Source organism: Nerophis lumbriciformis, linkage group LG01 (assembly GCF_033978685.3).
Source record: "Nerophis lumbriciformis linkage group LG01, RoL_Nlum_v2.1, whole genome shotgun sequence".
NCBI lineage: Eukaryota > Metazoa > Chordata > Actinopteri > Syngnathiformes > Syngnathidae > Nerophis > Nerophis lumbriciformis.
Window position 1 is genome coordinate 10280255 of NC_084548.2, and position 25406 is coordinate 10305660.

The following is a 25406-nucleotide window of genomic DNA, read 5'->3' on the forward strand; positions in this document are numbered from 1 at the left end:
TCAGCCAAACGAGCTGTTTGGAATTTGCCCGATTTGTGATGTTTTCTGATCTGTGAAGTCAGCAGGTATCTCCATATATGGGAGACATTTACCCGAAGAGATTTGCGCAAGTCTGCTATTGTACCTGCTCAGTGGCCTAGTGGTTAGAGTGTCCGCCCTGGGATCGGTAGGTTGTGAGTTCAAACCCCGGCCGAGTCATACCAAAGACTATAAAAATGGGAGCCATTACCTCCCCGCTTGACACTCAGCATCAAGGGTTGGAATTGGGGATTGAATCACCACAAATGAGCCCCCGCTGCTGCTCACTGCTCCCCTCACCTCCCAAGGGGTTATCTAGGGCAGTGTTTTTCAACCACTGTGTGCCGCGAGATACAGTTTGGTGTGCCGTTGGAGATTATCTAATTTCACCTATTTGGGGTAAAAAATATTTTTTGCAAACCAGTAATTCTAGTCTGCAAATGATGTGTTGTTGAGTGTCGGTGCTCTCTAAAGCTCGGCAGAGTAACCGTGTAATACTCTTCCATATCAGTAGGGGGCAGCAGGTAGCTAATTGCTTTGTAAATGTCGGATACAACGGGAGGCAGCGTGCAGGTAAAAAGGTATTTAATGCTTAAACCAAAAATAAACAAAAGCTGAGTGCCCCTAAGAAAAGGCATTGAAGCTTAGGGAAGGCTATGCAGAACGAAACTTAAACTGAGCTGGCTACAAAGTAAACAAAAACAGAATGCTGGACGACAGCAAAGACTTACTGTGGAGCAAAGACGGCGTCCACAATGTACATCCGAACATGACATGACAATCGACAATGTCCCCACGAAGAAAGATAAAAACAAAGTAGATGCGGGAAATATCGCTCAAAGGAAGACATGAAACTGCTACAGGAAAATACCAAAAAAAGAGAAAAAGCCACCAAAATTGGAGCGCAAGACAAGAACTAAAACACTACACACAGGAAAACAGCAAATAACTCCAAATAAGTCAGGGTGTGATGTGACAGGTAGTGACAGTACACCTACTTTGAGACAAGAGCTATATTGATGCATGCTTGGTTATGGTTTAAAGTTATATCCAACAATTGCGACAACGACTTTTTACTGTCATCTGAGTTTCGTTTTTTAATGATTTCTGCTGGTGGTGTGCCTCCGCATTTTTTCAAGGCAAAAAATGTGCCTTGGCTCAAAAAAGGTTGAAAAACACTTGTTTACCAATCAGAATTGTTCAGCCTCGAGTCCTTTGCCTCCTGGCCAATCAAAAGTGTTAATAAAAAAAAAAAAGAAGCAAAAAAGCAAGTGTGTTCCCTTTAGTGGAGGCAGCCAGTACGCTAATAACAAACACTAGTTGCACCTTGGAAAAGCTATTGATTGTGATTAATTTTGAGCCGATAGTCAATTAGTCAATCAATGGAACAATAAATGAAAATTAAGTTGAAATACTTTGCCGGCACTAATAAATTGCTATGTCCATGTGTGTTTGTTTTCTTCGTCTCCCGTTTCAAACAGGGAGAAAGAGTGCATCGCTCTCAGCGCCTGAGCACGTTTAACAGTATAATTAACTGATTGACTAATGTTCCTTGTCACTGAGCCTGTTTTTGTGCTGCATTATCAAATATGTGATATTTGTTAACGTACAGTACTGGCCAAAAGTTTGGACACACCTCCTCATTCAATGGGTTTTCTTTATTTTCATGACTATTTACATTGTAAATTGTCACTAAAGGCATCAAAACTATGAATGAACACATGTGGAGTTATGTACTTAACAAAAAAAGGTGAAATAACTGAAAACATGTTTTATATTCTAGTTTCTTCAAAATAGCCACTCTGCTCTGCTTACTGCTTCGCACACTCTTGGTATTCTCTCGATAAGCTTCAAGAGGTAGTCACCTGAAAGGGTTTTCACTTCACAGTTGTCATAGTTTTGATGCCTTCAGTGACAATCTACAATGTAAATAGTCATGAAAATAAAGAAAACACATGGAAATGAGAAGGTGTGTCCAAACGTTTGGCCTGTACTGTATGTATTTTTATATGTGTCATTGTTGCACAAATGATTGAAACATTTCAAGATGCATGCTCTCATGCTCTCATGGGACTCTATGTACCATCTGCACTAGTTTGCACTGAATGTCCTCAGTCAGTACATGTCCATGCACTAAATTAGTCCAATTTCTCAAATAGTTTGGCTCTAAATAAGCCTTCTACAGACCATGGAAACATCCTAATCCAATCGTGTTCTGTTTTGGAAAAGTTGAACTAACACACCTGAATTATGCAATTGAAAACCAGATCTCTCAAGGGGGACTGTGGGGCCGGAGAGGACCCTTCGTATCGCGCATGCGCCAGTCTCAACGGGTGGGATACAACCTGGAACCAGATACCATGACAAAAACAACATTTTGAAGTGCATCGATGGTAGAAAAAGAAGAAATAGAGATAGAATGCCGGTTTATTTCAGACTCCCGAACGAAATACGAATGCGATGAAAGGTATATTATCGGCGAAGAATAAAGCGTACACAAACATCTTCATGCTGTATTTGTGCACTCCAAACTGATAATAACAATAACTGTATCCCATACACCTGGCAAGATAGTCCAGAACAATAGCAAACTTCATCTGGAACAGTATCAACTCAGGGCACAAATTCCTTCGAATTTAAAGGCCTACTGAAACCCACTACTACCGACCACGCAGTCTGATAGTTTATATATCAATGATGAAATCTTAACATTGCAACACATGCCAATACGGCCGGGTTAGCTTACTAAAGTGCAATTTTAAATTTCGCGCCAAAATATCCTGCTGAAAACGTTGACGTCACGGATTGTAGAGGACATTTTGGGACAGCATGGTGGCCAGCTATTAAGTCGTCTGTTTTCATCGCAAAATTCCACATTATTCTGGACATCTGTGTTGGTGAATCTTTTGCAATTTGTTCAATGAACAATGGAGACAGCAAAGAAGAAAGCTGTAGGTGGGAAGCGGTGTATTGCGGCCGACTGCAGCAACACAAACACAGCCGGTGTTTCATTGTTTACATTCCCGAAAAAATGACAGTCAAGCTTTACCATTGGCCTGTGGAGAACTGGGACAACAGAGACTCTTACCAGGAGGACTTTGAGTTGGATACGCAGACGCGGTACCGTGAGTACGCATGCAGCTGCGGCTTCCAAACATTTGATCGCTTGCCCGTACGTGCGTGCCGCTATGTGCATGTCACGTACGTAACTTTGGGGACTTTGGGGAAATATATGTGCTGTATGAACTTTGGGGAGGTGAACGGTACTTTGGGCTGTGGGATTGAGTGTGTTGTGCTGGTGTTTGAGTTGTATTGTAGGGTTATATGGACGGGGGGCATATTAAATATAAGCCTGGTTGTGTTGTGGCTAACAGAGTATATATATGTCTTGTGTTTATTTACTGTTTTAGTCATTCCCAGCTGAATATCAGGTCCCACCTGCCTCTCACAGCATATTCCCTATCTGAATCGCTCCCACTGCCCTCTAGTCCTTCACTCTCACTTTCCTCATCCACAAATCTTTCATCCTCGCTCGAATTAATGGGGAAATCATTGCTTTCTCGGTCAGAATCGCTCTCCCTGCTGGTGGCCATGATTGTAAACAATTTGCAGATGTGAGGAGCTCCACAACCTGTGACGTCACGCTACTCGTCTGCTACTTCCGGTACAGGCAAGGCTTTTTTATCAGCGACCAATAGTTGCGAACTTTATCGTCGATGTTCTCTACTAAATCCTTTCAGCAAAAATATGGCAATATCGCGAAATGATCAAGTATGACACATAGAATGGACCTGCTATCCCCGTTTAAATAAGAAAATCGCATTTCAGTAGGCCTTTAAGAAAACATGTTAATGTAAAACAAATAATGCAACAGGGAAGTCTCCGACACTTCTCTTTTGTAGATAAAATCTGTGCAGCAGTACGGACATCTAGATCAAGAATTTTATTTGCCCATCTGGCTGGACAGGACAGGTTTTCAAAATCATTATAAATACAATATCCATAAAATAAATAAATAAATACACATTGACTATTTGCTAAAGGTTTTCTCCAGTTACTGTATGGCCAAACACTGCATGTAACAAACTAGTCCATCTGCCCCCGTATCATTCTGCAGAATCAAGTGCCCAAACAAAGCATTCACATTTCAGTGTCTGTGATTTTTTTATAGAGTAGGGCTTCAAAATAACCTACCATGGGGCCAAAGAAAATGTGAGTTGTAGATAGGGCTGGGCGATATATCGATATACTCGATATACCATGGGTTTGTCTCTGTGCGATATAGAAAATGACTATATCGTGATATTCGAGTGTACGTTCTCACGCAGTTGCTTTTAGCTGCAGGCATTACACTACAGGCTCTTCTAACTCTTTCTAGTCTCTCCTTCTCACAGAGACTTAAACAAGCGCACCTTCTTACATACGTCACATACGTATACGCCCTCGTTGAGCAGAGAGGTAGCAGCGTGACTAAAGTTAGCTGTGGTGCGAGTGGTAATACGAGAGAAAGAAGGTGCGAATCTGGTAACAAATGAAGGAAGAAATAATTCCCAAGAAAAACAGCACGGGGTCCATCGTCTGGCGGTGGTTTGGCTTCAAGCGGGAATATGTCGAACAGACAATCGTAATATGTCAAGTGTGGAGCGAAAGTGTTTCTACAAAAAGTAGCATTACTGCTAATATGTAGCATCATTTGAAAAGTTATGCGGGATTAATTTGTGGCATATTAAATATAAGCCTGGTTGTGTTGTGGCTAATAGAGTATATATATGTCTTGTGTTTACTGTTTTAGTCATTCCCAGCTGAATATCAGGTCCCACCTGCCTCTCACAGCATCTTCCCTATCTGAATCGCTCCCACTGCCCTCTAGTCCTTCACTCTCACTTTTTTCATCCACAAATCTTTCATCCTCGCTCAAATTAATGGGGTAATTGTCGCTTTCTCGGTCCGAATCGCTCTCGCTGCTGGTGGCCATGATTGTAAACAATGTGCAGATGTGAGGAGCTCCACAACCTGTGACGTCACGCTACTCGTCTGCTATTTCCGGTACAGGCAAGGCTTTTTTTATCAGTGACCAAAAGTTGCGAACTTTATCGTCGATGTTCTCTACAAAATCCTTTCAGCAAAAATATGGCAATATTGCAAAATGATCAAGTATGACACATAGAATGGACCTGCTATCCCCGTTTAAATAAGAAAATCGCATTTCAGTAGGTCTTTAAAACCCCTTCCATCAATCAACAGAGCCTTTTGAATGAACGCCGATTCACTTTATATTGTCTTGACAGATACTGAGCACATGGAAAACTTTCTAGCAAGCTTATTGGCATGTGTGTATTGCATACAACGCTGCCTGTACATGTCTCTATCATCTGATAGGTCAGCAGATATGTAGTGTCCAATGTGTTTGATTTCCTCACAGACATTGAGGATGTTGCCTCAGAGTAGGAAGTCAGGGAAAGTTAGTTTTGTATCCTCTGCACTCCTGGCAATCATGATATTACTCTTTATAGCATTGTATATAATGTCCAGGTCTTATCCATACTGAGAACACAGCTTTAACAACTGCAGACCAGCACTGTGTGGACAAAAGATGACTAAATCACCAGCATGGTTTATGATCGTATTGCCCACTACACAACTAGTCCTACATTCATTCAAAAGCTCTGATAAATCAGCCATATAAACATTAAAAAGACAATTCTACCTTGTCGCACACCATTGCTAACATAAAAATGAGATGATACAAAGTTTCCCTATTTTACACACACAGTCCGGTGAGCATACCAAAAACACTAACACTCTCAGTAAGTACTTAGGAACTCCTTTATGGTGCAATTTATAAAATGACATTTCATGATTTACGTGATCAAAGGCTTTTGAAGCATCAATAAAACACATGAAAACGTTGGTATTATGTCTGTTGTACAAATCTAAAATATCCTTACAAGCAAAAATTGGATGAAATGGATTCAAAACCAAACTGATTGTCAGAAGTCAGAATAAGTTTCTGCAGTCTTATTAAAGGCCTACTGAAATGCGATTTTCTTATTTAAACGGGGATAGCAGGTCCATTCTATGTGTCATACTTGATCATTTCGCGATATTGCCATATTTTTGCTGAAAGGATTTAGTAGAGAACATCGACGATAAAGTTCACAACTTTTGGTCGCTGATAAAAAAAGCCTTGCCTGTACCGGAAGTAGCAGACGAGTAGCGTGACGTCACAGGTTGTGGAGCTCCTCACATCTGCACATTGTTTACAATCATGGCCACCAGCAGCGAGAGCGATTCGGACCGAGAAAGCGACGATTTCCCCATTAATTTGAGCAAGGATAAAAGATTTGTGGATGAGGAAAGTGAGAGTGAAGGACTAGAGGGCAGTGGGAGCGATTCAGATAGGGAAGATGCTGTGAGAGGCGTGTGGGACCTGATATTCAGCTGGGAATGACTAAAACAGTAAATAAACACAAGACATATATATACTCTATTAGCCACAACACAACCAGGCTTATATTTAATATGCCACAAATGAATCCCGCATAACAAACACCTCCCCCCTCCCGTCCATATAACCCGCCAATACAACTCAAACACCTGCACAACACACTCAATCCCACAGCCCAAAGTACCGTTCACCTCCCCAAAGTTCATACAGCACATATATTTCCCCAAAGTCCCCAAAGTTACGTACGTGACATGCACATAGCTGCATGCACGTACGGGCAAGCGATCAAATGTTTGGAAGCCGCAGCTGCATGCGTACTCACGGTACCGTGTCTGCGCATCCAACTCAAAGTCCTCCTGGTAAGAGTCTCTGTTGTCCCAGTTCTCCACAGGCCAATGGTATAGCTTGACTGTCATCTTCCGGGAATGTAAACAATGAAACAGTCATTCACATCGACGTCCCACTGGGGTGAGTTTTTCCTTGCCCTTATGTGGGCTCTGTACCGAGGATGTCGTTGTGGCTTGTGCAGCCCTTCGAGACACTTGTGATTTAGGGCTATATAAATAAACATTGATTGATTGATTGATATCTTATTTGCACCATATGCCTAATTGATTACAATATATTTTACTTCTTGTGCAGAAACAGTCACATCATCGCGACTGTCACCTGCACAAAGAAGTTGCTTTTAACAGAGTTACACGGCTGATCATCAAGTTTCTGCCATAAATTAAAAAAAAAATTGGGTCTGTTTGTTGTTCAGCGTTTTTCTTTCTTTCTATCTTTTCATAATTCAATAGGGCTGTTGTTTTGACATTTTCCTGCAAGTGAGTCACACCTTAATGCGTTTAGTTAAGCGTAGAACGTATTTACATTTTTTTTTTTTTAAATGAAACAAAGGCCGCGTATATGTTTCCCTGCTGCAGCCGACTGTTTTAAAGCTCTTCTGGCCTCAGCATGAAGCTCTGTAACATGCTCATTCCAGCCTGGCTTGTCATGTCTGTATTATCATGTTTTGTTTTAAGTCATGTTTTGTTTAGTTTCTGTCTTTTCACTCCCTTGTCTGGTCACCATAGCAACAATTGGTTTTCACCTGTCACGTCACGCACCTGTTTCACGTTTTGAGTCACGCACCTGCTTTCACTAATCATGTCCATAGTATTTAAGTTAATTCATTTTCTGTTGTTCGGCCTGACGACATCCCCGCATTTATGCCCCCTGTCACACTCTGTCCTCCGCTGCGCACTTCATGTCCATGCCAAGTAAGTTTTGTTTCGATTCATGCCACAGTTAGTGTTTTGTTTAATTGTTCATAGTTTTTTGCCCCCGTGCAAGTCTTTTGTTTTCATTAGTCAAGTTTGTACATCCGCCTTGAGCGCGCCTTTTGTTCGTTTGAGTGTTATTATTAAATTATGTATTTACCTTCATGCCGTGACCAGTCCAATTCACTTGCACCTCGGGAGAACAAACCACACCATAGTCCAAGTCATGACAGATGTCGTCAGCACAAAAGTTCTCCCGCAAGATTGGACGAAGGAAGGTGGGAGCTCCTGCGCGCGATGGAGGAGGAAACGCTACGCTACTCCTCCGTGGAGCGCAGAGACCAGATGTGGGGGCCAAATGGAGAAATGGTGCCATTGAACTCCGTGTGGCCCCACGACGTTGGCACGTCGCCCCAGCCGCGGAAACGTCGCCCAAGACGGAGGATGTTTGGGAAGACTTCCGCGAGCAGTCAGGACACGTCACTCCCGCAAGCTCCTCCCCCTCCGGGCGGAAGCAGGCTGCTGCCAGCCCCGCTGCTCCAGGATGACGTCACGCCATCACCGGAGGATGACATCACAGAGCAAGATTTTTTTTTCCTCAAATCTCTTTTTTTTCAACCGCTCCCAACCAAAGACTCCATGTCCGTAACAAAACTTTATCAAGATAAGTTTTTAGAATTCAGGTCTAGTCAGTCACAGCCATCCCAATTTCATGCCCCGCCCCCCAAGACTCATGCCCCGCCCCCCAAGACTCAAGTCCCGCCCCCGTCACAATTTTTTTATTTTTTCCGCCCACACAACCCCAGGTGGGGGATAAAGAAAAATATTGTGGCCAAAATAAAGGGGAAATTTCTGCCCTCCCCCGCCCACCCCTACAGAGAGTTCCAGACCGCAGGGAGCGCGTCTGGTATCCGCCCCTTGAGGGGGGGGCTGGGGTCGGGAGCTGTGTAGGTGGGGTGGCTCGGCATCACCATGCCAAGCCACAGCCTCCCTCACGGCCGCCACCACCAGTCTACCGACCTGTCAAGCCACAGCCTCCAGCACGACCGCCCTCACCAGTCTTCCGACCTGCCAAGCCGCAACCCCCAGCTAGGCCACCTCCACCTGCTCCAAGGCTAGCTCCTCAGCTAGCACCAGTCGCTGCACCTGTTGCCGCACCAAGGCTAGCACCAGCTCCACCACGCCAAGTTCCACGACAGACTCCAGTACCCGCACCACGCCTAGCCGTATCATGCCAAGCTCCGGTACCAGCTCCACGCCGCCAAACACTGCCTAGCCAAGACCAAGACCCTCCACGACAAGTCCAAGACCAAGACCCTCCACGCCAAGTCCAAGACCAAGACCCTCCACGCCAAGTCCAAGACCAAGACCCTCCACGCCAAGTCCAAGACCAAGACCCTCCACGCCAAGCCCAAGACCAAGACCCTCCACGCCAAGCCCAAGACCAAGACCCTCCACGCCAAGCCCAAGACCAAGACCCTCCACGCCAAGCCCAAGACCCTCCACGCCAAGTGCCGCCAGTCGCAGCTCCACGACGCCAAGTGCCGCCAGTCGCAGCTCCACGACGCCAAGTGCCGCCAGTCGCAGCTCCACGACGCCAAGTGCCGCCAGTCGCAGCTCCACGACGCCAAGTGCCGCCAGTCGCAGCTCCACGACGCCAAGTGCCGCCAGTCGCAGCTCCACGACGCCAAGTGCCGCCAGTCGCAGCTCCACGACGCCAAGTGCCGCCAGTCGCAGCTCCACGACGCCAAGTGCCGCCAGTCGCAGCTCCACGACGCCAAGTGCCGCCAGTCGCAGCTCCACGACGCCAAGTGCCGCCAGTCGCAGCTTCACGACGCCAAGTGCCGCCATGCCAAGACCAAGACCCGCCATGCCAAGACCAAGACCCGCCATGCCAAGACCAAGACCCGCCATGCCAAGACCAAGACCAAGACCAAGACCCGCCATGCCAAGACCTAGACCAAGACCCGCCATACCAAGACCCGCCATGCCAAGACCAAGACCAAGACCCGCCATGCCAAGACCAAGACCAAGACCCGCCATGCCAAGACCTAGACCAAGACCAAGACTCGCCATGCCAAGACCTAGACCAAGACCCGCCATGCCAAGACCAAGACAAAGACCCGCCATGCCAAGACCAAGACCCGCCATGCCAAGACCAAGACCCGCCATGCCAAGACCAAGACTCGCCATGCCAAGACCTAGACCAAGACCAAGACCCGCCATGCCAAGACCAAGACAAAGACCCGCCATGCCAAGACCAAGACCCGCCATGCCAAGACCAAGACCCGCCATGCCAAGACCAAGACCCGCCATGCCAAGACCAAGACCTGCCATGCCAAGACCAAGACCCACGCCAAGACCAAGACCCACGCCGAGCTTCGCCGCCTGACGCGCCACGCCGAGCTTCGCCGCCTGACTCACCACGCCAAGCCACGCCTGCCAAGTTGTCGACGCGCCTGCCTCCTCGTCGGCCACGGATATGGCCGCTACCTGGTCGCCCGCCACACCAAGTGCGCCCACCTCCCAGTCGGCCACGAATGTGGCCATTCCCTGGGCGCCCGCCTCGCCTGCTGCAGCGGCGTTCCACTCGCCGCCGCCACCTAAATCTGCCCCGGTGGATTCGGGGACACGTGGTCTGGCGACCCACCGCCATGTCCCCCTCCCGCCCTCCCATGACTTTTGTTAAGTTTTTTCTTGGACATCTAGTATCTGTCCTTAAGGGAGGGGCTCTGTCATGTCTGTATTATCATGTTTTGTTTTAAGTCATGTTTTGTTTAGTTTCTGTCTTTTCACTCCCTTGTCTGGTCACCATAGCAACCATTGGTTTTCACCTGTCACGTCACGCACCTGTTTCACGTTTTGAGTCACGCACCTGCTTTCACTAATCATGTCCATAGTATTTAAGTTAATTCATTTTCTGTTGTTCGGCCTGACGACATCCCCGCATTTATGCCCCCTGTCACACTCTGTCCTCCGCTGCGCACTTCATGTCAATGCCAAGTAAGTTTTGTTTCGATTCATGCCACAGTTAGTGTTTTGTTTAATTGTTCATAGTTTTTTGCCCCCGTGCAAGTCTTTTGTTTTCATTAGTCAAGTTTGTACATCCGCCTTGAGCGCGCCTTTTGTTCGTTTGAGTGTTATTATTAAATTATGTATTTACCTTCATGCCGTGACCAGTCCAATTCACTTGCACCTCGGGAGAACAAACCACACCATAGTCCAAGTCATGACAGGCTTGGCTTTGTACTTTTTAGTTTTATGCTCTACAAGGAGCTGCTCGAGATTACAAGGGATTCTATAATCTTATCATATGCTGAGCACTAAATCAACACCAGGATGCAAATTCTCACAGTGTAAATTACAACATGTCACGGCATTTGTGACAATATAATATTAGTCAGCAAGGTATATCAGTTTAAATACAATATGGATAATGATTTGCTAATATTGATTGTCCCATTCTTTTGTGCTATGTTTGAGCTGCAAAATGTTATCATAAATCATAACCAGCCCCCACTTCCACCCTGTCAAAACCTCCCCAAACGTATCCCATTTGTTTGTGCTGCAAAAATGTTGTGTCTATAGTTTTTATGTAATTAATGTTTTAGCATAGGAAATACTTTTATTTACCCGACTATGGGGAAATTATGTTGTTGCAGTGCAGGTAATCACATAAAAAAGCAGAAGTAAAATGTAATGGAAAACAAAACATAATAATAAATATTACATGTTGCGGACTAATATGTATAGAATGGAAGCTGCTTTTATACCCAATCATGGCACCCACCTGTTCCCAATTAGCCTGTTCACCTGTGGGATGTTCCAAATAAGTGTTTGATGAGCATTCCTCGACTTTCTCAGTCTTTTTTGCCACTTGTGCCAGCTTTTTTGAAACATGTTGCAGGCCTAAAATTCCAAATGAGCTAATATTTGCAAAAAATAACAAAGTTTACCAGTTCTAACGTTAAATATATTGTCTTTGCAGTCTATTCAATTGAATATAGGTTGAAAAGGCTTTGCAAATCATTGTATTCTGTTTTTATTTACCATTTACACAATGCGCCAACTTCCCTGGTTCTGGGTTTTGTATGCCAATTTGTAGTTTCCATTCACTTTGGCCCTAAAAAGCACTAATGTATACAGTACATATCATACAATGTGGTATTGTTTCTCTTTGGAAAAATATACCAGAAATATTGTTTTGTAACTTTGATGCGTGTCAGTCTGTTAGTCCACAATTTGGTTTACGATAGGGATGGCTTTTTGCCGATATCCGATATTGTCCAACTCTTTAATTACCGATACCGATATCAACCGATATATACAGTTGTGGAATTAACACATTATTATGCCTAATTTGGACAACCAGGTATGGTGAAGATAAGGTACTTAAAAAAAAAAAAAAAAATATATATATATATAAAATAAGATAAATAAATTTAAAACATTTTCTTGAATAAAAAAGAAAGTAAAACAATATAAAAACAGTTACATTGAAACTAGTAATTAATGAAAATGAGTAAAATTAACTGTTAAAGATTAGTACTATTAGTGGACCAGCAGCACGCACAATCATGTGTGCTTACGGACTGTATCCCTTGCAGACTGTATTGATATATATTGATATATAATGTAGGAACCAGAATATTAATAACAGAAAGAAACAACCCTTTTGTGTGAATGAGTGTAAATGGCGGAGGGAGGTTTTTTGGGTTGGTGCACTAATTGTAAGTGTATCTTGTGTTTTTTATGTTGATTTAATAAAAACAAACAAACAAAAAACGATACCGATAATAAAAAAAACGATACCGATAATTTCCGATATTACATTTTAACGCATTTATTTGACATCTCTAGTTTGCAAACACAGAAAATAAGATATTGAGTGATAAAATGTTCCTTCTCTTTTTATTTACTACCTCAGTCAGAGTATTCACTGGAAGTTTATAGTTTCATCAGTTTGGTTTGCTTGGATTTAAAAATCTAGATTATAGGAGTGCATCACTTTGTGATTGACTGTCTGGTTGCACTTTTACATCACAAGGCAATGAGTTTGGACTGACATTCATTCACTCTGGGGACGCCTGTCCTTGAAATCACATGGCACTTGATCAAGTTTTTTTTTTTAGTTTTTTTTAATTGTCAGAACAAATCCTACTAGTGTGATTTAATAGCGACATTCTTCTCTCCTGCAGATCCTGTATTTCCATACGTCTCTGCGGTTGCCCAGCACGGTGTTGGTTTTGGAGCTGGTGGCATTGTCAGTGAGGTCAGACGGTTCGCAACTAGCCCTGGGGCAAGGCTTCACAGTTCTGGATCTCTTCCCCAACAAGACAGAACCTCAAGGGGACAGAAGGTGATGAGCCTCCTCTTAGCCTATCAGCAGCCAGTGAGAGAACAATATAATTGTCAACAGAAGACGGGAGAAGAGCAAATAATGTTGTCTTGTATGTGTGACCACTTAAAGGGGAACATTATCACCAGCCTCCGCCACGGAGGTAAAGAGGCATCTGACTTAACGTGTAAATAAAAACTTCTCCCAATCAGCGTATTATGGATACCTCCAAACAATGTTACCTCTAATGTTCCATCTGATTTGCAGGTTTTTTGATTGATCGATTGAAACTTTTACTAGTAGATTGCAAAGGAAGAGAATACATTATTTGAAACAGTACAGTTTACACAGTACAGTACATCTTCCGTACAATTGACCACTAAATGGTAACACCCCAAAAAGTTTTTCAACTTGTTTAAGTCGGGCCACGTTAATCAATTCATGTTAATGTGTGTAAGGTGTATAATTTGTTGTGAGTTCATGCACTGTGTTGGTTTTGTTCTTTGAAGAAAGTGATGTTCATGCACAGTTCATTTTGTGCACCAGTAAAAAAACATAACTTTTTCTTGAATTGAAAAAACATTTTATTTTTCACTAAAGAAGGGTTCGGTGAATGCACATATGAAACTGGTGGGGTTCAGTACCTCCAACAAGGTTAAAGGGGAACATTATCACCAGACCTATGTAAGCGTCAATATATACCTTGATGTTGCAGAAAAAAGACCATATATTTTTTTAACCGATTTCCGAACTCTAAATGGGTGAATTTTGGCGAATTAAACGCCTTTCTAATATTCGCTCTCGGAGCGATGACGTCACAACGTGACGTCGCATCCGGAAGCAATCCGCCATTTTCTCAAACACCGAGTCAAATCAGCTCTGTTATTTTCCGTTTTTTCGACTGTTTTCCGTACCTTGGAGACATCATGCCTCGTCGGTGTGTTGTCGGAGGGTGTAACAACACGAACAGGGACGGATTCAAGTTGCACCAGTGGCCCAAAGATGCGAAAGTGGCAAGAAATTGGACGTTTGTTCCGCACACTTTACCGACGAAAGCTATGCTACGACAGAGATGGCAAGAATGTGTGGATATCCTGCGACACTCAAAGCAGATGCATTTCCAACGATAAAGTCAAAGAAATCTGCCGCCAGACCCCCATTGAATCTGCTGGAGTGTGTGAGCAATTCAGGAACAAAGGACCTCGGTAGCACGGCAAGCAATGGCGGCAGTTTGTTCCCGCAGACGAGCGAGCTAAACCCCCTGGATGTCTTGGCTCACACTGTCCCGAAGATGATCAAGAGAAGAATATCGACCCTAGCTTTCCTGGCCTGCTGACATGAGGGTATGTCTACAGAATATATTAATTGATGAAAATTGGGCTGTCTGCACTCTCAAAGTGCATGTTGTTGCCAAATGTATTTCATATGCTGTAAACCTAGTTCATAGTTGTTAGTTTCCTTTAATGCCAAACAAACACATACCAATCGTTGGTTAGAAGGCGATCGCCGAATTCGTCCTCGCTTTCTCCCGTGTCGCTGGCTGTCGTGTCGTTTTCGTCGGTTTCGCTTGCATGCGGTTCAAACCGATATGGCTCAATAGCTTCAGTTTCTTCTTCAATTTCGTTTTCGCTACCTGCCTCCACACTACAACCATCCGTTTCAATACATGCGTAATCTGTTGAATCGCTTAAGCCGCTGAAATCCGAGTCTGAATCCGAGCTAATGTCGCTATAGCTTGCTGTTCTTTCCGCCATGTTTGTTTGTGTTGGCTTCACTATGTGACGTCACAGGAAAATGGGCGGGTGTATATAACGATGGTTAAAATCAGGCACTTTGAAGCTTTTTTTAGGGATATTGCGTGATGGGTAAAATTTTGAAAAAAACTTCGAAAAATATAATAAGCCACTGGGAACTGATTTTTAATGGTTTTAACAATTCTGAAATTCTGATAATGTTCCCCTTTAACCGACATCCTGAAAGTTCCTGCTACATGTTAAAACTGAAAATAGAGCGGTCCACCTTTTTAATTTTTTTTTTTTATGGATACATACTTTTAAAGGCAAAATCAAAGCCATGCCTTTTTAAAATCATGTTTTCAGCACAGTATGTCAGAATCACTTATTTCTTAAATGGTCGACATTTGTTGGATGAATCTGCTTCAGTGATCACTAGAGATGTCCGATAATATCGGCAGGCCGATATTATCGGCCGATAAATGCGTTAAAATGTAATATCAGAAATTATCAGTATCGTTTTTTTTATTATCGGTATCGTATTTTTAAATTTTTATTTTTTAAATTAAATCAACATAAAAAACACAAGATACACTTACAATTAGTGCACCAATCCAAAAAACCTCCCTCCCCCATTTACACTCATTCACACAAAAGGGTTGTTTCTTTCTGTTATTAATATTCTGGTTCCTACATTATATATCAATATATATCAATACAGTCTGCAAAGGATACAGTCCGTAAGCACACATGATTGTGCGTGCTGCTGGTCCACTAATAGTACTAACCTTTAACAGTTAATTTTACTCATTTTCATTAATTACTAGTTTCAATGTAACTGTTTTTATATTGTTTTACTTTCTTTTTTATTCAAGAAAATGTTTTTAATGTATTTATCTTATTTTTTATTTTATTTATTTTAATTTTTTTATAAAGTACCTTATCTTCACCATACCTGGTTGTCCAAATTAGGCATAATAGTGTGTTAATTCCACGACTGTATGTATCGGTTGATATCGGCATCGGTAATTAAAGAGTTGGACAATATCAGAATATCGGATATCGGCAAAAAGCCATTATCGGACATCCCTAGTGATCACTGTTATATTAAAATTAGCATCAGAAGTACTGATGCATTGTGTTTTCATTCATTGTTCGATTTTTATTCAAACTGTAGACTGAATCTTCTCCATGGATCACCAAGAATCCTTCTTCACCCACAGCTGAAGGACACCGTTGACTGTAAGATACATTTTTATTTGCCATTCCTTTACAATAAATCTCTGGCTTTGTCTCCAAGCCTGCATTCATCCAGAAAAATACTGCTAAAAATGGAGATATGATATCATGCTAATTAAATGGAAGACGAAGTAGAGTCAAAGAGTCAATGTAAAATGAGTAGATACTGAATAAGGATGTGAGTGTTTGACTCAATTTCCTGGATGGGCTATTAGTAAAAAAAAAAAAGGATTCATGTTACACCGCATGTATTTATAATCAGATTTTTCCATATGAAACATTGAGTACACTCCAGAGGCGTACCGAGTTCCCAGGCGAAACATATTGAATGAGGCACTGGAGGGGAACTGCCTCGCGATATATTCACTATAACAGTGGTGTGCCGTCAGGACCAGCAAGGCCTTCTCTGCTGGCCTAACATACCGTATTTTCCGCACTATAAGGCGCACCTAAAAACCTCCAATTTTCTCAAAAGCTGACAGTGCGCCTTATAATCCGGTGCGCCTTATATATGGACCAATATTGAGCCACAACAGGTCTTGCAACCCCAGCCTCTACTGTAGGATCTATTCTGTGCGCCTTATAATGCGGTGCGCCTTATATATGAACACAGTTTTAAAATAGGCCATTCATTGAAGGTGCGCCTTATAACCCGGTGCGCCTTATAGTGCGGAAAATACGGTAACCAGAAATCATGATCATAATTAAAGATAAAAGTATTTCTTAATTTACTTTCCCTAAATATCTAAAAGTATCCATATTCTCTTCATGTTATATTGCGCTCCTTCCAGCGCTGTTGTTTTTATTTTAAAGGTTTTATCTAATCAGAATTCAGCAGGCTTATGTTGCCATGCTGTACCAAATCTGCCTGGGGCCTTCCGAATCAACAATGCAGGCTTCTGTGCACTGTAAGTGAACAGGGACATACAGGTGATTAACAGTTGCGATTAGAGATGTGTGATATTATCGGCCGATAAATGCGTTAAAATGTAATATCGGAAATTATCGGTATCGTTTTTTTTTATTATCGGTATCGTTTTATTTTATTTTTTTATTTTTTTATTAAATCAACATAAAAAACACAAGATACACTTACAATTAGTGCACTAACCCAAAAAACCTCCCTCCCCCATTTACACTCATTCACATAAAAGGGTTGTTTCTTTCTGTTATTAATATTCTGGTTCCTACATTATATATCAATATATATAATATATATATACGGCGTGGCGCAGTGGAAGAATGGCCGTGCGCGACCCGAGGGTCCCTGGTTCAATCCCCACCTAGTACCAACCTCGTCATGTCCGTTGTGTCCTGAGCAAGACACTTCACCCTTGCTCCTGATGGGTGCTGGTTAGCGCCTTGCATGGCAGCTCCCTCCATCAGTGTGTGAATGTGTGTGTGAATGGGTAAATGTGGAAGTAGTGTCAAAGCGCTTTGAGTACCTTGAAGGTAGAAAAGCGCTATACAAGTACAACCCATTTATCATTTATCATTTATATCAATACAGTCTGCAAGGGATACAGTCCGTAAGCACACATGATTGTGCGTGCTGCTGGTCCACTAATAGTACTAACCTTTAACAGTTAATTTTACTCATTTTCATTCATTACTAGTTTGTATGTAACTGTTTTTATATTGTTTTACTTTCTTTTTTATTCAAGAAAATGTTTTTGATTTATTTATCTTATTTTATTAATTTTTAAAAAAAAGTACCTTATCTTCACCATACCTGGTTGTCCAAATTAGGCATAATAATGTGTTAATTCCACGATTGTATATATCGGTTGATATTGGTATTGGTTGATATCGGTATCGGTAATTAAAGAGTTGACAATATCGGAATATCGGATATCGGCAAAAAGCCATTATCGGACATCCCTAGTTGCGATAGCAATCAGATCACAAGTTGTTGTCAGTAAGGCCTTCTAGATGGCCTTGCATTGAACGTGACATTTACGCGTCCTGTGATTGGATTCTCACCGGGACCGTTAGCGGATGAATTTGAGCACACATAGTAGAGATGCGCGGATAGGCAATTATTTCATCCGCAACCGCATCACAAAAGTTATCAACCATCCGCCATCCACCCGAACCAACATTTTATCAAAACCACACCCGACCGCACCCGCCCGTTGTTATATATCTAATATAGACGATGCAAGGCATTAGTGAGGTTATAAAGCTTTTGCCTGTTAAAGAAAGGAGACTGATCCAATGTAGCAGAGACATTCAATGCGTGCCACGCATTAATATATCTTGGCCACGCATTAGTGGCTAAGAGATATTAATGCGTGATAATATTATTTATCATTATTATAATATTATTGTCATTTCCATTAAGAAAGTGTTGACTATTGTTGCCAATGCCCTCAGATCAGGAGTGCGTTCCTCACACTTTGTGTGCGCAGTTGCAGCAAGCCGAACGAGGCTTTTAAGAAGTTAAAAAAATGTTTTAGAAAAACTAGGCCTATATTTTTGTTAGGTAAAAAAAAAATTCTGATTTTATTTCAATGAATATTAACTTGTTAACGTTATAATGCTCAAATAGGGACGAGGGCGGGGTGCACAGTGAAGCAGTGAACAATTTCGCGACAAAGATGAACCTTTATTGATTGATCTGCAGCCATGACAAAATATCAGACAATCTCCATTGTCAACGACAGGCAGGAAAATAAAGATAAACACATAGCCTATGTTCTAGGCATAGGCATAGGCTCATACGTTTTTAAGTTGAAATAAAAAAATAAATAAAAAATGTGCCTCATAAGCCTTAGGCTGTCAATCACGCGCACACACTTAAATTATACAATAACATATGCATGTCATCTCTATTTAAACAAAAATAAATTAAATAAATAATAATAATAAACTACCTGCAACTTATTGGCCAAGGCAAATAGCTGAAGGGGGAAAATCAAACCCATCAGACTGCACTTTATCATCAAACTTGAATTATAATGAAAATAGACGGTCGCGACAAACAAAGCAGGCTAAATAGCCTTACATTGTCGCCAATCGGAGATGCGCTTCACTTGAAAGTGAGGCCAAATAATTATTCACACATAGTAGTATATCTCGAATAGAAAAAAAACACAATAAACAACGCAATTGCCTTAATTCCTTTGCATTGTAGTACGCCCAAACAACACGTAACCATCAAAATTATTTAGCTGACCGAACTCAATATAGGTTAGACATGGGCTTATTTGGTATAGCCTATAGGTAACCGTATGTCTACTTACTTTTTTTTTGTTAGCACTATGCAGGAATAAAATGGCATCTACAGTGCCAGGATTCATGCGAGAGCGCCTCTAAAATGCGCCCTGCTGCGCTGAAGGAGCGCTCACTTGCGCCACTTGTTGCTGGGACGCGGTGCCTGATGAAAAATTGACTGTTTCAAAGAGTGCTGCTCGTTTTTCGTATGTGGGTAACAACATTTAACTATGTATATATATTTCCGAATTGGTTCAACCGCAACCCGCCCGCATCTATTTAAAATCTATTTTTACCCGCCCGACCCGCGGTTTATCCGCGGACTCCGCGGTTGTGTCCGCAAACCGCGCATCTCTAACACAGAGAGTTGAGAGACAGTTGCGATAGCCAATCACATCACAAGTTGTTGACAGTAGCCTATCTAGGTAGCCTGATGTTAACGAGACTGTGATTAGATACTCACTTGTCACTCCTAACGTGGACCCCGACTTAAACAAGTTGAAAAACTTATTGGTGTGTTACCATTTAGTGGTCAGTTGTACCGAATATGTACTGTAATGTGCAATCTACTAATACAAGTTTCAATCAATCAATCCTCCTGCTAAGTTTCAACTTAGCAGGAAGCAGGAAGTGTATACCCACAAAGAATGAGAACAAAACGTTGATTAGGAGGTGATATATGTTTGCAAGGCCATTTCAAGAAGGATATTTAAAGAGAAACTACATCTTGTGAGACGATGTCGGCGATGAAATGGGGAAATGCTCGCCATTTCCACTCAAATCGACGAGGGTTACCACTGGCTTATATGGCGTCTAGTTGATGTCACAAATTGTGAGTTCAAATATTTTATTTCTTTATTTTTTCACGTTTAATATGGTTTTTGCAATTTAAATTTTGACAGTACCACATAAGATATGTTTTAATTGCTGATGCGGGTTTATTGAATTTTAAATGCGCCAGAAAATAACCCGTTTTATACAATGTCCAGTAGGGCGTAAATGTGTTCCTGAATAGTATTTCTCCAGCAATGGTCATGTGGTGACATAGATGATGGTATTTTGAGAGGTAATAATTGAAGTCGGACATCACTGAAGGCCTAGGTGGGAAACGCACGGCCCGCCACTGCGCTATTTTGTAAACAAACAAGTTCCAGTCCCAAGGTCCAGTTCTGTAGATGACATCACACCAAGAAAGGGCGGCATTTTGAGTCTGGCGATGGAAATGTGGTGTTCCAAGTCAATTGGTTATCTAACGATTACTGAATAAGTAATTGATCTTATTGGAAAAGACTGTCAGAATTATTTTCAGGAGCAAAACATACATAAAGAAAACTTGTCTGTGAAATTTCGGTCAACTGAATGCTATTACTCCTTTTAATACTTAAGCAATTTAATACTTTAGATTGTTCAAACTGCTACAGTTGCACTTGTCTGCATCGTTGCACTTAAAAAAAAAAAAAGAAACATACAAACCCCGTTTCCATATGCGTTGGGAAATTGTGTTAGATGTAAATATAAACGGAATACAATGATTTGCAAATCCTTTTCAACCCATATTCAATTGAATGCACTACAAAGACAAGATATTTGATGTTCAAACTGATAAACATTTTTTTTTTTGCAAATAATCATTAACTTTAGAATTTGATGCCAGCAACATGTGACAAAGAAGTTGGGAAAGGTGGCAATAAATACTGATAAAGTTGAGGAATGCTCATCAAACACTTATTTGGAACATCCCACAGGTGAACAGGCAAATTGGGAACAGGTGGTGCCATGATTGGGTATAAAAGTAGATTCCATGAAATGCTCAGTCATTCACAAACAAGGATGGGGCGAGGGTCACCACTTTGTCAACAAATGCGTGAGCAAATTGTTGAACCGTTTATGAAAAACCTTTCTCAACCAGCTATTGCAAGGAATTTAGGGATTTCACCATCTACGGTCCGTAATATCATCAAAGGGTTCAGAGAATCTGGAGAAATCACTGCACGTAAGCAGCTGAGCCCGTGACTTTCGATCCCTCAGGCTGTACTGCATCAACAAGCGACATCAGTGTGTAAAGGATATCACCACATGGGCTCAGGAACACTTCAGAAACCCACTGTCAGTAACTACAGTTGGTCGCTACATCTGTAAGTGCAAGTTTAAACTCTCCTATGCAAGGCAAAAACCGTTTATCAACAACACCCAGAAACGCAGTCGGCTTCGCTGGGCCTGAGCTCATCTAAGATGGACTGATACAAAGTGGAAAAGTGTTCTGTGGTCTGACGAGTCCACATTTCAAATTGTTTTTGGAAACTCTGGACGTCGTGTCTTCCGGACCAAAGAGGAAAAGAACCATCCGGATTGTTATAGGCGCAAAGTTGAAAAGCCAGCATCTGTGATGGTATGGGGGTGTATTAGTGCCCAAGACATGGGTAACTTACACATCTGTGAAGGCGCCATTAATGCTGAAAGGTACATACAGGTTTTGGAGCAACATATGTTGCCATCCAAGCAATGTTACCATGGACGCCCCTGCTTATTTCAGCAAGACAATGCCAAGCCACGTGTTACATCAACGTGGCTTCATAGTAAAAGAGTGCGGGTACTAGACTGGCCTGCCTGTAGTCCAGACCTGTCTCCCATTGAAAATGTGTGGCGCATTATGAAGCCTAAAATAGCACAACGGAGACCCCCGGACTGTTGAACAACTTAAGCTGTACATCAAGCAAGAATGGGAAATAATTCCACCTGAGAAGCTTAAAAAATGTGTCTCCTCAGTTCCCAAACGTTTATTGAGTGTTGTTAAAAGGAAAGGCCATGTAACACAGTGGTGAACATGCCCTTTCCCAACTACTTTGGCACGTGTTGCAGCCATGAAATTCTAAGTTAATTATTATTTGCAAAAAAAAAATAAAGTTTATGAGTTTGAACATCAAATATCTTGTCTTTGTAGTGCATTCAATTGAATATGGGTTGAAAAGGATTTGCAAATCATTGTATTCCGTTTATATTTACAGTACATCTAACACAATTTCCCAACTCATATGGAAATGGGGTTTGTAATAACCAATAATGACACTTATGTTTGATCAGATATTCAGTCCTTTGCTACTCCCCATACATATTAACATATTTTTTTGTCATACGAACTAACTAACGTCGCTGTGGAAAGTAGACTATGATGTCAAACTAGCAGTAAACAGACTTTACTACAATTTACTTCATTTCATAATTAATTTTACAGCTAATCTACTTGTAAAATTTACATTAGACATATTTGGAATGTTTTTATTTTATTACATTTTTTAAAATCGCTAGTCAGGCGAGCTAACTAACGTGGCTATAACTACTAAACTACAATGTCAGACTGAACGGACTTCACTACAATTTACTATATTTCATGATAATAAAGAAGGAAAAAAACATATATAAGTCACAATGGAGTATAAGTCGCATTTTTTGGGGAAATTTATTTAATAAAACCCAACACCAAGAATAGACATTTGAAAGGCAATTTAACATAAATAAAGAATAGTGAACAACAGGCTGAATAAGTGTACGTTATGAGGCATAAATAACCAACTGAGAACGTGCCTGGTATGTTAACGTAACATATTATGGTAAGAATCATTCAAATAACTATAACATATAGAACATGCTATATGTTTACCAAACAATCTGTCACTCCTAATCGCTAAATCCCATGAAATCTAACTAATAAAAACTAATATCTGTACTGAAAATGAATATAATATAAAATATAATGTAATATAAAAACCCGAGGTACCGAACAGTGATCATTGTGTACCGTTGCACCCCGAGGGAATAATGATGGGTAGCTTTTAATAGTCATTTGTAATAAAAAAAAAAAACGTGGTCAGGAACCAAACAAGGCACAATAAACAAGTGCTAATGCACACATGGGAGATGTCCTGACTGGTCCACTATCATTATAGACACTGAAGTAGGTGGTCTGGGTTTGCCAACGCAGAAACATAAAATAGTACAAAGCAGTGGGGCATCAACAACATATTATAAAAGTAAGCTATTTGTCTTTTCATAGGAGCAAGCCAAAAAAACAACAATTTAAGAGGTTTTAACATGTAATTGTGCTGTAAATGGCACAATTACACGGGTTAAGCATTTAAATCCAGAAATAGTCCCTTGAAGCTCATGGTAGTTTAAATATTGTATGTCCTCATTAGTTAAAAGTAAGCCTATAAATTGCCAAACACCGTAACGCTTTACAGTATGAATAACAATGTGCGTAGTGAGAGCACAGGGTTCCTGTCTTGGCTATCATGTCACATGAATATTAGATGGGCTTCTTTCAAACGGACTCTTACGCCACTTGAATTATTAATCACACGGCTCGTTGTTTAGTTAGTAACGTTGCTTTTCTGTTTCAAGTGGCACTCTGCTGGCTGACACTTTTGGTGTTTCAGCCATTTTACGGTCACAACCCCTGTTTTTTTCTCTTGTCTAACTTATTTCTCTGTCCGTTTGACAGGGACACACTTTTTGATGTGAAGTCTTTTGAAAGGGAAATGTCTTGGAGTCAGGCAAGAACTGTATCTAAATGCCGTTTGCGCTGCTCGATGAGAGACATGCATTTTCTTTTAGTGGTCATTCATGTCCGTTGTTGAAGACTTAGGATGGAAAACATACCCTGGAGGCTGATATGTTCCCCCTTTATTAACTTTCACTGGCATAGGTTTGAAAAATATTGCGTCGCTAAATTAGAACAGGGTTTTCATTATGTTTTTGTATCCAGCAAATCAAATTGGTTTCCAACACAGACTTAAATAAACACAAACAGTGTGCCTTATAATGACCCTAAAATGTTGATTGCAGTATTGCTAGAAACGATTGTAGAATAATCGTTTAATTGACATTTTCTTTTAATAACACAGAAACACACTAAACAAATAAAGCAATTTTGCACAAAGCATTGCTAAGCATGGGTATTTAAGCATATCAACTATGGGACAATAAATAATAGTTTGACTGATTAATTGTTATTTTCATTTTAGAAAATATAAATGTAATAGAAAAATAAAATCCAAGGGAGCAAGAAAGCCAGAACAAATGTCATGTTGTCACAATTGATTATGAATTACACACAATTAACATAATTAAAAAAAAACAAAAAACTAATTTGATCTCTTGAATCAATTTGGTAGGTACTAATTCCCAGTACTTGGGAATTAGTACCCAAGTACTAAGTTTTTTTGTTTCTTCAAAATAGCCACCATTTCTCTGTTTACTGCTTTGCACACTCTTGGCATTCTCTCGATGAGCTTCAAGCACACCTGTGAAGTGAAAACCATTTCAGGTGACTACCTCTTGAAGCTCATCGAGAGAATGCCAAGAGTGTGCAAAGCAGTAATCAGAGCAAAGGGTGGCCTGGTAGCAAATAGGTCACAGACTGGTGGTTGGGGACCACTGCTCTATGGCATTGGCATGAGGATAGCCTTTATTTATTTTACTTATCCCACATTGGGGAAATTTCACGACACAACAGCTGTTTCTGTAGGCAACTTCTGATGTTGCAGCTGAGATAGGCTCCAGCACCCCCCCGCCTTCCCCTAAAGGGACAAGCGGTAGAAAATGGATGGATGGATAGTGTACTTCTTACTGCTATTGCGAAATTGTTTTTGTTGCTCCTGTCATTAGCTGAGCGTGTGGTCAAGGAGAGCTATGTTTTTAATACACTTCAATAATTGATGTCACCACATGACCATTGCTGGAGAAATACTACCGGTATATAGGAACACATTTATGCCCCACTGGGAATTGAATCATATCAACAGTGCACAAAACGGGTTATGTTCTGGCGCATTTAAAAATTTATTAAAACGCATCAGCAATTAAAACATATCTTATGTGGTCCTGTCAAAATTACAATAGCAAAAAACTAATTAAAAGTGAAAAAATTAAATATTTGAACTCACAATTTGTAGCTCTATTTACTGCTTTGCACACTCTTGGCATTCTCTCGATGAGCTTCAAGCACACCTGTGAAGTGAAAACCATTTCAGGTGACTACCTCTTGAAGCTCATCGAGAGAATGCCAAGAGTGTGCAAAGCAGTAATCAGAGCAAAGGGTGGCTATTTTGAAGAAACTAGAATATAAAACATGTTTTCAGTTATTTCACCTTTTT

At 41.3% G+C, this 25406-nt stretch overlaps 1 protein-coding gene across 2 annotated transcripts in view; it reads left to right on the plus strand.

The window, feature by feature from the left end:
- The window catches only part of nphp4 (nephronophthisis 4), a 462240-nt gene that overhangs the window by 70599 nt on the left and 366235 nt on the right, over window positions 1–25406 (plus strand). For both annotated transcript variants that reach the window (XM_061974673.1, XM_061974681.1), the window contains exons 3-4: window positions 12927–13087; window positions 15977–16041. In XM_061974673.1, coding sequence (XP_061830657.1) covers window positions 12927–13087; window positions 15977–16041 — 226 coding nt within the window. The remainder of the gene's footprint in view (window positions 1–12926; window positions 13088–15976; window positions 16042–25406) is intronic.